General features: G+C 33.8%; 1 protein-coding gene across 2 annotated transcripts; it reads right to left on the minus strand.

Moving 5' to 3' along the window:
• Positions 1 to 5285: 5285 nt before the first annotated feature.
• Positions 5286 to 11766, minus strand: LOC134260043 (uncharacterized). Of its 2 annotated transcripts, XM_062742625.1 has the most exons (5): positions 11281 to 11766; positions 8278 to 8430; positions 7362 to 7394; positions 5805 to 6006; positions 5286 to 5697 (listed from the first exon to the last, which is right to left on the minus strand). In XM_062742625.1, exons 1-5 carry the CDS (start codon positions 11518 to 11520, stop codon positions 5594 to 5596), a joined length of 732 nt encoding a protein of 243 aa, XP_062598609.1. In that variant the 5' UTR covers positions 11521 to 11766; the 3' UTR covers positions 5286 to 5593. The 2 variants fall into 2 exon arrangements, with proteins under 2 accessions (XP_062598609.1, XP_062598610.1); XM_062742626.1 differs by lacking the exon at positions 7362 to 7394 and having other exon boundaries at positions 11281 to 11761.

Consider the following 11766-nt stretch of genomic DNA (forward strand, 5'->3'; position numbering starts at 1 on the left):
AGTCGAATTCGTCTCAGAAATACTACATATAAACGTCAAAAGTTCCTATAACATATCAAAACATCTAATACACACGCATAACAGGTTTTAAAAGTAATCCATTTTGTGAATGGTAGAGAAAATCGAAGATATTAGCTTCTGCACAATAGTCCGTGACTTCCAGGTTCCAACTGCAATTGCCAGACTCCCCCTCTAGGCATCAATGCCCCTGGCTACTCTTTTCTTATTGGTCAATCCAAAAAATACCCCATAAACAAAAACTATTTATAGAAACACATCCTGATTACATAAAAAATAAAATGCAACAAATTTAGTTCAGTCACAAAGGCTAGAAAAGACAATTTGTGTATAAATAATAATTTAATGTCATTAAATATCAATAGGCAATCCTTTGTAACGGGAAATGGAAAATGCTGCCGACCGGTTACATCTCTCGCCGTACCACACCGCGGAAGCGACATACATCTAAATACCCCATTCCATACGACGAAAATTTGTTAATGCATGCAAATTTACATAAAAGTAAATCTACACACGTAATTAAGGCCATTCCAAGTTTTTTTCTGTTTAGCGTCCACCCATCTTTCAAAAACCTACCTACCTATTCGCAAAAAACACACAAGCCAAAACATAAAACTCGGGCTTAAAAGTCATAAAAATGACCCCTTCAAATGATTTGATCTAACTAAACTGCTTTAATAGAAGAAATAGCTATTCTTAAGCAAAAACAAGGGATTAAATTCTTAAAATACACCCAATATAACTTACTTTACAGAATTATTTGGAGAAATTGACAAAATTAAAAAATTTGGACTAAATTAATCAATTTCAGGACTCCTGATGTTGTGTATTTTCTTATATGGGGTGTCAAAACAAAAGCGCACGCGGACGCTAAACATAGAAAAAGCTTGGAATGGCCTAAAAGTTAAATTGCTATATGCGTTCAGACGAGATTTATGCACTGTTAGTAAATCTTCATATTTTTACATAAAATAAGGGAATGGACAGATGAAAAAGGGTATTTCCTTAAAGAAACTGCGGGGGGGGGGATACGACCCACTGATTTATTGGTATGAAAATAAACCCAAAGTTAATGACTTTAAGGACAAAGAATTGTATAAGAATTTAAACACGAAGAAGGAAAATTTATTAGATATTTTTGTTTAATGTTGGAAAATGGTTTGGCTTGCCTTTGGACATAAAGGCTGTAGAAGAGCCATTGGGTGTAAAGAAAAAGGTGACTGTTGCCATCTACAGGTTAACGTCTTCAGCCATAATAGGACTATTGGAATCTTTTTGGTGTTGAGAAATATATAGTACATAAAGTGTGCGAGGCCATTATACAATATCTGCTGGAATATGATAATTATGTAATTTCCAGAGGAATAAAAAGGATGAAGAAAACTAACAGTGATCGGTCTCAAAAATCTTTGAACAATACAAATATGTGAATAGGAAATTAACAAAAACCCATGGACATTCATGGTGGGATCAGGTGCCAAGAATACTCACGAATGCCTAATTTCAACGAGTTTATTGAAATTCCTGTAACATTAACTAAGATGTGAGTAGCTCGCCTGAATTAAAAACAGAGAAAGGTAGAAGAAAGTCATCAAGAGCTAAACGGTAATGGGCCCGAGCGATTTATGGAATGCATGTTCCTATCATACATAGCTCTCGAGCATTTCCAGAAGACATCTTGCATAGCGAATAGTAAGGACACTACTTTTTGATCCTTCAGGGCACTTATTTGCGACCACAGCTATATCTTTATAGACATAAACAAAGGTTTGCTTGAAACGGTGCAAGATGCCCTCGTTTTTGCAAATTCGAAAATTTATCTCGGAGGAGATAATGACTCCTTGGTCAGAGTTTTGCCTTCCAGATACCTTTTTTACCAACTAATATTTTACATGCATGCATACACAACCAAAACAACACTTAAAATGGATATTTATGCAATAAACAAAACGAAATACATACATTCTATCTCTTTGCTGCGTGTTCAAGCGACAAAATTAACACACATGAACTACAAAGTGTATGCAAAAGTTAATTTGCACCTAGTCCTGACTAGGTTTAAATTTACTCAACTGCGCAGAATTTGCATGAGTAAATCAGTTCATACGACAAAAATTGCACATGTGAGTAAATTTACTTACAGTATGTGAACAATATATATATTTTTTTTGGAGAGCTACAGTTCCGCAGCTAGTGTATATTGAGGTATGCAATTCATGTCGTATGAATGGGGTATAATACCCTATTCATACGACGAAAAATTGCTTGTATGTAAATATACTCATGTGTAATTTTACACACATAAGTAAAATTTAATTTGCTATGCGTTCAGAGGAGATTTATGTACTATAAGTAAATCCTTATATTGTCATCAAACATAGTGAGGTGAACTGATTTAGAATTGTGAATTTTCATTGAATAAGGGTATTTTCTTTCTATTAGACTAACTTTTTAGTGTTCCATAAAGAAAGTAGAAAAAATCTGATCCACTAATTCAATGGTATGACGAAACCAAACGTAACGACTTTAAGGACAAAGATTAGTGTTGAAATTTTCACTGAAATGATGAAGGAGGATGTCTTAAAATTTTGCTTAAAAATGTTTTGCCACGTCCCAAAAGACTCTAGAAGAGTAAAGAAAAAGGTAGTTATTGCCATCTACTGGTTGGCATCTTCAGAGAAATATAGGACAACTGGAAATCTTTCTGGTCTGGGGAAATCTACAATGCATGATTGATGGTAGCCGAAGGAAATAAATAACTATTAGAGTATTCATTCAAAATCTTCAAACACGATTGTCGAAATCTGTGTAACATCAACTTATCTGTCAGTAGCTTGCCTCGGTTTAAAAACTGAGAAAGGTTGAAGAAAGTTATCAAGAGTTAAACTGTGGTGGGACTACTAGTATATCTTTACTTTTAGAGACATAAACATATGTTTGCCAGGAAGGGGCATGATGCCCATGTTTTTGAAAATTCGTAAAAAATATCTAGGAGGAAATAATGGCTTCTTGTTTCCAGAGTTTAGATGGTCGTTTGGGGGAAAGTATTGAGTTCGGCGACCAAGCGTACCCTTGAAAGAATTGGCTTTTGAAGCCACACACCAAAAGATTTACCTTTACAAAAACTCAATTCACCTAAATTTATCGTTTAAGTGGAACAAGGATGCCCATTTAAAATCCGTGTTTTTAAAGCATTGGTATCTAGCCGCCATGTTTACCAACTGATATTTTACACTCCATGCAATGCATATACACCAGTAGCAACGCGTAAGATGGGGATTTTGCTATAAGCACTACGATAACTTACACAAATAAAGTTTGCAGTGTGTTCATACGGAATTTACACACGAGAACTAATAATTTGCAACAACATGTATGCAAAAGTTAATTTGCACCTAGTCCTGACTATGTGCAAATTTACTCAACTATGCAGAATTTGCATGTGGGCAAATCAAATCAGTTCATACGACCAAAGTTGCACATACAACATTGTATATGTACATTTACATATGTGTAAAATATACTGAGGTACTGAGTATGCAAATCGTGTCGTATGAATGGGGTATTATACCTTTTAGGGAAGATGTGTCGGTGTCTTCGTTGGCCGAAGACTTTCAAGGAGGGAGGAATGTGGCTGTCAGGAGGGTTCGATCGCTGGTGGTAAGGTAGCATAGATGGTATTGACTGATGATTCAGGTGGCACGGGTTCGAATCCTAGTCTGGTCCGCTGCATTTTCTCTCTCGCTACACATTTATTGCTTCCAGTCTTCATGCATTAGGTGCTAGCAGGCATATAGTGAGCATTTCTTGCCCTCAACCTTCATTTTTCTGGTGCTACTGAGAATGTTTCATACAGACAAATTTCACATGCCTTCAGCCCGCAGTTTAGCAATTCCACAAAGTAATTTTTATCTTGTACGAGTCTTTTTTGTTGGCGATTTTGCTAAATACTCTTCTGTGTTAGCTAGATTATCCTAACGCTTAACATGTTGATGCCTTTATGGTGTCTTGGGGAAATACAATGATATATCGTTATATTTCCATTTCTAATTTTTTTTTTCTCTGTGATAACCCTTTGAAAGTTAGCGGATTTGATATCTTGATAATTCTACCGGAATGTAAATTAGGCAGGTCAATGGGTCAGAGCTAAGGAGGCCCATTGTGCATGCAAATCCCGTGCGCATCTGTCTCTGTGCCTGACGCTAAGGAGGCCAATTATGCATGTAAATCTCGTGCGACTGCCTTTGTGTTTGACGTCAGTGGGCGAGGACTATAAAAATTGGCATTGAAGTCCTCGTGTAATTTTAATCTATGTCTACATAAAGTACATTTTAAGAATCTAAATCTACAATTTTATTTTACAGTGAAATGGAAATTGAAATATAAGGAATCACCAACAATAGTGGGAAACGTAGGATAATTTATGCAAAACGGGCTTCGTTTCCCACAGTGGTTGATGCCCTGGCATACTATACTAACTAGACAGTGATTCCTTAAATTATACAGTTAAAGTATATCATTGAGGGAGTTAACAAGATACCAGTTCCCCAAGGCCAGGACTATTTCCCGAGGAGCAGGATTACGAATGACGGGGATTAGTCCGTTATCATATTAAACAGATGCAAAAGTAAAATGTAGAGGATTATGGATAACCGGGGAATTAGCTTCCGAAGCAGGGATTAGCTCATTTGATTTACGCAGGGGAATTATTCCATTTACTGGGATTTTTAGGGAATTATTCACATATTACTGCTTAAACTTTTAAAAAGGAAAAATGAGTAGAGGTTAAAAATAATACTAAAGTGATTTTACTAGTCTTAACCACTTATTTTTAAAGTATATTTAACCCCTTATATAATATCTTGAATCCTCGGATATATCAAAGTTTTTTGGGGTCTTATTGAGTTTTTTTTAATACAAACTTTTATTCACAAAATAAAGTGAATGGGATTGGTCAGCACGCAAAATCTTTTTAACACTCTCCCTAGAGTTCGAAATAACAAGGTTTGACTGTATTTTCACCCCCCCCCCCCCAAATATATCCATAATAAATGTTCTTGTTTTTCAATATTATTGCTCATTGGGTGATATTTAACCATTTTTTTTTACATTACTGCAAAACAAATACACCAATTTAAAGTTTGAAAGATATAACATAGCCAGCAAAACCCATATATACATTGTAATGCGATAGTATTTGTGTTGCATCTTGTTTTGATTGATTTCTTCACCGAATATTGGTACAAATGACATAGATAAATTCATAATTTTGAACAAATTGTCGTTAGTTTATTAACATGAATAGAATAGAAATTTAAAGGTAAAGAAATATTTCACATAAAATGTTCCAATATCATGCAGAAAAGTAATATACAGTTAGCATTGTACATAATAGCCTGGGACTCAGATTAAGCTAACATCGTACATAATAGGACTCGATTAGGTCCTAGTCTCTGATCGAGGTAATAAAAGTAATCAGTATCGTTTACAAAATATAGGTAACTTGGGGAAAAAAATTAAAAATGTACATGTAGTAAATAAATAAATTAATGAATATTAAAGTAATTGTTAATTATTCCTGCTGATACCAGTCATTGTTCATTCTTGAATTCATTAGCACTCGGTTCCCAGAGGTTCGTTTATTATCGGTTTTCCACGCAGGGCCAATTTCTTCACCTTTAAAAAAAATGGAAAATTTTATTTCATAAGTGAAATATATAAAATATATAAAACTTTAAAAAAAAAAATAACCATTAAAGATGCAGAATTCGTAACATAAATACCTGTGAATATATTATATTTTGGTCGCACAGGTAATTCTCTTTCGACTCCAGGTCCAATCATTTGACCTAGTTTTCCGTGTATGCGGTTGTACTGTGACCAGTAGGTGGGGGCATTCGGATCAGTGTGCACTGTATTTCGCATGTCCTTGCCCTCTGTCTGGTCAATCCGATTGACCAGCGATGTCAGATGAAGACGATTTGCCTGTGAAAAAAAAACACTATAAGCATCATTCTTTTTGGTGAATATATCATATAATACGCAACTTGCGCTGAAACAAGAAAAAAAAAATTCAGTATGATAGGAGTCTAAAAGTTCTCTGGGATTTTGTTCCTTGCTCCCATCCCCATACATGTATATGATCAATTCCCGGCACACCTTTTTTTCCATCACCTGAAAACACACTTCAAGCATTTCAACTTGACTTCATTTTTTTTTATCGTGCTCTAAAACATAAAAATATCTTTTTTCAATACCATTGAATTTAGCATTATGAACTTTTACACACTAATTTTCATCGATAGTTTTTAGTATGATTTTCAAAGAAAAAAAAAGAAAACTAGAAGGTTATTTCAGACACTTTCAAAATATTTGCTACGTGAGATAATTTAAAAATTTTAAAACAATCTCATTTAGGACCCGGTATCATTATTCTTATCAAATATTGTTGACCTATTGACCTGAAAGAATTATATACACGTGCCCCCCCCCCCCCCCTCTTCCCCGATCTTTCCGGATTTTTTTTTTAACGTTTTTTTTAACCGAAAAAATTGTATCCATGCCTTGTAAATAAATAAAGGTTTTTGAAAGGACCTAATTTTTTCAGAGCAAAGAATGCTTATTCTTAGGGAAGAAGTTATTTTTTTTTAATCATGAAAACTAAAAACTTGGGACCCAATTCCTCAAATCTGTCTCACCAGTGTGCGTCAGGGAAATATGGGTGATTTGTATCAATTACAATTTTATTGACCCCTCGCTGTGGAAAATTGCAGGGATTTTTTGGCATGAGAAATTTATGTGTAGATACAAGTTTTGTTATGATTTGTATTTTGTTCTTTTAGGGACATTTCATCGTGCAACATGTAGTTAGATTTAAATTCTGAGAATTCTAAAACCTGAATAAATGTAACACACAAACTAAGTTTAGGGAGTGTTACCGTGATCTATTTGTTATGTTCTGCAGTTTTTCATGCATTTCACTCGGCCCCCAAAAATCAAAATTAAAGTCAGTATAATATTACTTCAGTTTCATGCCTGGGCAATAAAATTACAACAAACAGAAACACGGAATAAAGGGGGGGGGGGCTTTTTATGGTTTCAAAATAATTTTTTCTCTCTAGATACTTTTGCCAGCATATATTTTTTTAGAGCTAATATTTACTAATATACATATTTCTACACATTTACTAAAGGACACATTACTTTTGGACGATCTGCAAAGGTTGCAAAAACGTAAATGTATTGAAAAGCAGCATAAATATATGTCATATGAACAAAGCGGGACAACTACTGTACAGGTTATGGACTAGTATCTAGTACACTAGTATCTAGTGACTTACATTCTGCTGGTTTAGAAACCTCTCCCTCTGTAACTAATTAACAATTAACAATGCAATTAAACTAATGAACGTCTTCGTGTACAAGTTCTGAAAGCCAACACAAGAATTAATTGAAAAATGGTACATGTATACATAATTTTGGGGGAAAAAATAAGCAAGAAAAAAATGCACTGCTCAAGTTGAAAATATTTTCATATGAATATGATTGCTTGAAGCTTTTTTTAGGAATTTTTTTTTTTTTTCAATCCCTGTCTGTTTGCCTTCATTCTGCACTGCATTTAAAGAATCTTCCATATTTCTTTGTGAAAATACGGACATTTCTTTTGACCCTATATAAAATATTTTAGCAAAATTGAGGATAGTTGCATATTACTAGTATTTGACAATTATTTTTGACCCACCTTCAAGGTATCATAGCTTGAATCAGTTTTTTTAAAAAAAATATTTTCTAGGTAAAATTTTAAACTCCTTTTGTAGCCTCGAGCTGCTACAAGGGCTATGGTTTTAAACACAAGCACTTGGAAGCTGGACCCCCCTTCCATTTTTTCCATTTAAATCTGCGGTCCACACATCTTTTTCCTGTTTTTGGTAGTCTAATATGCACTACTTGGTATCGATAATGCAACCCTTTTGTCTCTGTAAGACATTTTAAATATATCGTTTTCGAATGATACATAAAAAAAAAATGGAGGGGGTGGGATTCCAGCCCACAAGTGCATGTGATTTTAAACAACTGATTTTGATCTACATGAAAATACATGCGTACCAGTAATTTAAGTCGAACAATTTTAGCTTTGATGATAACAAATATAGGTCATCTGAGTGACTAAGGTAAACTCAAATTATACCAGACACAATCCGGTATTATATATAAACCTAAATACCAGACGGGTATAGTCAAGTACCAGACACATACGGGTATGATGTCCTTTTCGAAGTAAGTCTTGGTATACTGAGTATCAAATGTCGTGTCCTGCATGTTCTGGCCGATGGTCCACTGCGATCTGTGCATGGAGGGACACAGCGGGGGTCTCCGGACGGGGTTCAGCTTCTTACTCCCGCTGTAATACTGAAACCAAGAAAAGCATATCATGGTTAATTAACGAGTTTATACAAGAGTACAACACTAAGTACTGTACTACTTTAAAAAAGCTGTTAAACAATCATGTCTCTTCTTTCGGTTTTTCGAATAAATAGAGTATCTACATGGAAAAAGGGAATTAACTCATTTTTTGTAACACCCCCCTCTTTCCTCACCTCTTAGGTTTATATCTTAAACTTAACCCCCCTCCCCCCCCCCCCCCCCGCCCCGCCCCTTTGTAATATAATTGAAATAACTACTAGTATTCAATCATAAAATCCTGTCAGTGCCATTTATGTCAATCTAAGAAAAAAGTGTGATATTATGCCAAAAAACACACAAAAATTGTCAACTAGATCTATAGACCTAAGCAACTGTTTGATTAAAAAGCAGGGATCTTGTTCAAAAAATTGATTTGTTAGATCTAGACAATAGTGACATATTAAAATTATTCCAACCAACCTCTACGATATGAAAACTTGGGGCAATAATATATTTATAAAGGATGTCCTTGATACCATGAATTATAACCGACCTACCCGAAAGCCATCATCCATGACACTTGAATCTAATCCAAAGTCATTGAAAAATCATATTGTCTGCAGATCACAACATGGAAAACGGCCAGGTTATTAAATTGAACAGAATTTGCTGAAGCAGGCACAATCAATTTGCATTGAAAAATCAATTTTTTAAACAAAAATGAATGATGAAATTCTTTAAAAACAGAGGCGTGTTTGAGGAAACGAATGCCGGATACCCTGTTGTTTATAGACTCTTGGTAACTAGGAATTGATCAAGCAGAGCAGACGGTAGAGTTGTGTGTCTGCTATCTCCAGCAGACGTACTTATTCTTTTATATTTACTTATCTCAAAATCTCAAATAACACAACATTTAGTAATTTTATCCTCCTTGTTTTATCGATTTATTTGAAGCTCATTTGATTTGTATCTGAATGAATTTAAAACAATATGAACGTTAATTTGATGGCTATCCTTCTTCAAGGTCTTTTAAGATTTTTTGGAAAAATTGCGGAAGATATTAAAATCTTTCTCATGACGAATTTAAAATTTGATGTTAAATTAAACAAAAGAAATGCATGTAACGTTTAAAGTTTTAATATTCATAATTAGTAGTTACATATATTACATGCTTTCGTGTGTAAAAAGAAATCCTTCAAAATAAATATAATTGAAATATATATTGGAAATAAACAATCCATAACAAAAGATGAATCTTTGTTTTAAATTTGTACTTTAAATTTATCATTCTTATCATTTTTTGAATTTTTAAAAAAGTTGACACCTACGTATATGTAATCAACATTCTTTTCAGGTATATAATTTCGATCCACAAAATACAGACAGACTTGATAAATATTGACCTGTCTTCGCAGGTACATGTCTTATTATATCAATTTATTGATTATGTATTCAGGAGGTATTAAGTAAATACAGACTTTTATCCAGGTATGGGATTACTTTTATAAAGTTTGATTGCACACCTTTGTAAACCCAAATAATGGTTAGCCACACAGAGGCGCGCGCCATAAACGACTGCTCGGTAGGCAAAGAATAAATTAGGAATCTGCTTATAGCTTAACGACAAAGAGTTCGAAAAGGAGGGGTTTTTTGGCATTAAAACAGTAATTTGTCTTCTAGCAATGTAAAATGGTTCTATATGAGTCGAAACAATAGTTATAAACGTGTAATGCTTGTACAAATATACAGAGTAGAGTCTTGAAGTAAGAGCAAACGTTTGGTTAATAACCGTATTTATCGTTATTTCTTTGCCAAAATCAAAATTTTGTGCTAATTATCTTAGCATTTGATAGCATTTTTTTTAGATGCCTTTTTTTTTTATTCCGTATATTTCACCTTCCTTCAAAACTGATTTTACAAATTAGGAACTATGCCCCTACCACCTACAATCCCAGTTTACGTTTGTAGAAATATTTTTTTTAAACACGTGATTAAGTTGAATGAAGTGAAATGAAAAAAAAACTTCTGAAATTAGATTTATTAAAACAAATGTCAGTGGGAGTGTTATTTGAGAATGAGTCTACACCTTCAATAAATTTCAATCGTCATATATTATACAACTGTTACCTTTACCAAACTGGATTTAAGAAACCTATCAGCACTTCAAATCACGGAGCTACATCGGAATTTTGGAAGTGTCTTGTCAACAATACTTTTGATTATGTATACAATCAAATAAATTCAAAATAACATGCCGAGACATTGCTAGGAGAATTTGCTATCCTGATTTGTTTAAAATCCCTATAGATAAAAACCTCAAGGGGAAAAAGACATGAATAAGTTTAAACCACTTTTAAATTTCACAATTATTCCCTTTCAGATATAGGTTAAGACATTCGTGGTTATTTTCATCAAATTATACTTCGTTTATTTTATAACCAAATGGATATATGTGTATTGATATTGGGCGTTATTTTTAAAATTAAATATTCAAATAAGATACAATCAAGTGAATATGTTTTTATTTAGCAATTTTGATGGAAACTTTTTTTCAATAAAAGTAAAGGGGTGTAATAATCATCAAAATATGTTTACTGTAGCCAACAAATTGTCAAGATGTTCAGACTTTGGAAGATTTTAAAAAGTCTGTGGTAACTAAGGTAGCCGAAATTAGAAAGGGAAAGGAAGGGGATAAAAGGGAAAGGAAGAGGATAAAAAAGGCAATAGACAACAAATATCGTAAATTAACAAATATTACGTATTTTTCTGTAAAAATGGTTGTTCTTAATGTACAATATCCAAAAAATTAAAACATGTACATCAATTAATATTATTAATTATAATTAATGTTGTTACCTGTTTTGTAGTCGTCTTGAACTCCTCTGCAGGGGAATATGGAGGTTTTGTAAGTGTCAATGTAGATTTGTGCATAGCACGTACCCCCCTACCATATTGATAGGGGGCCGTTCTAGTCCTATCATTATAAGCCAATGAAGAAATCACAGGATAAATACATCCATCTTCCGTTAGAATGGTACACGCAGTTTTTCCCTGTCCATGTTTCACATAAGGGCTTGGCCCTGGTCCCTTCAACATTGTAAAAAATTATTTACCCCTCTCCTTCTTTCTTACATTCTTCCAGTTTCACAAACTTAACACAGCCGAATACAAGATCGGATTAAAACTTATTTCCACTGATAAGCTCCATTGAACTTTCAGTATTGATTACTATGCAAGTGTCGAATTATTTACCATTCAACCATGCTGAAAAGTGCCAGATTACCCGAGGAAACCCTGAGACTATATAGATCTAACTTTAATTGGGTCTTGTTTTTTAAACGT

This window comes from Saccostrea cucullata, unplaced genomic scaffold (genome assembly GCF_032062105.1).
Source record: "Saccostrea cucullata isolate Sc308-1 unplaced genomic scaffold, CSIRO_AGI_Scuc_v1 ctg1041, whole genome shotgun sequence".
Lineage (NCBI taxonomy): Eukaryota > Metazoa > Mollusca > Bivalvia > Ostreida > Ostreidae > Saccostrea > Saccostrea cuccullata.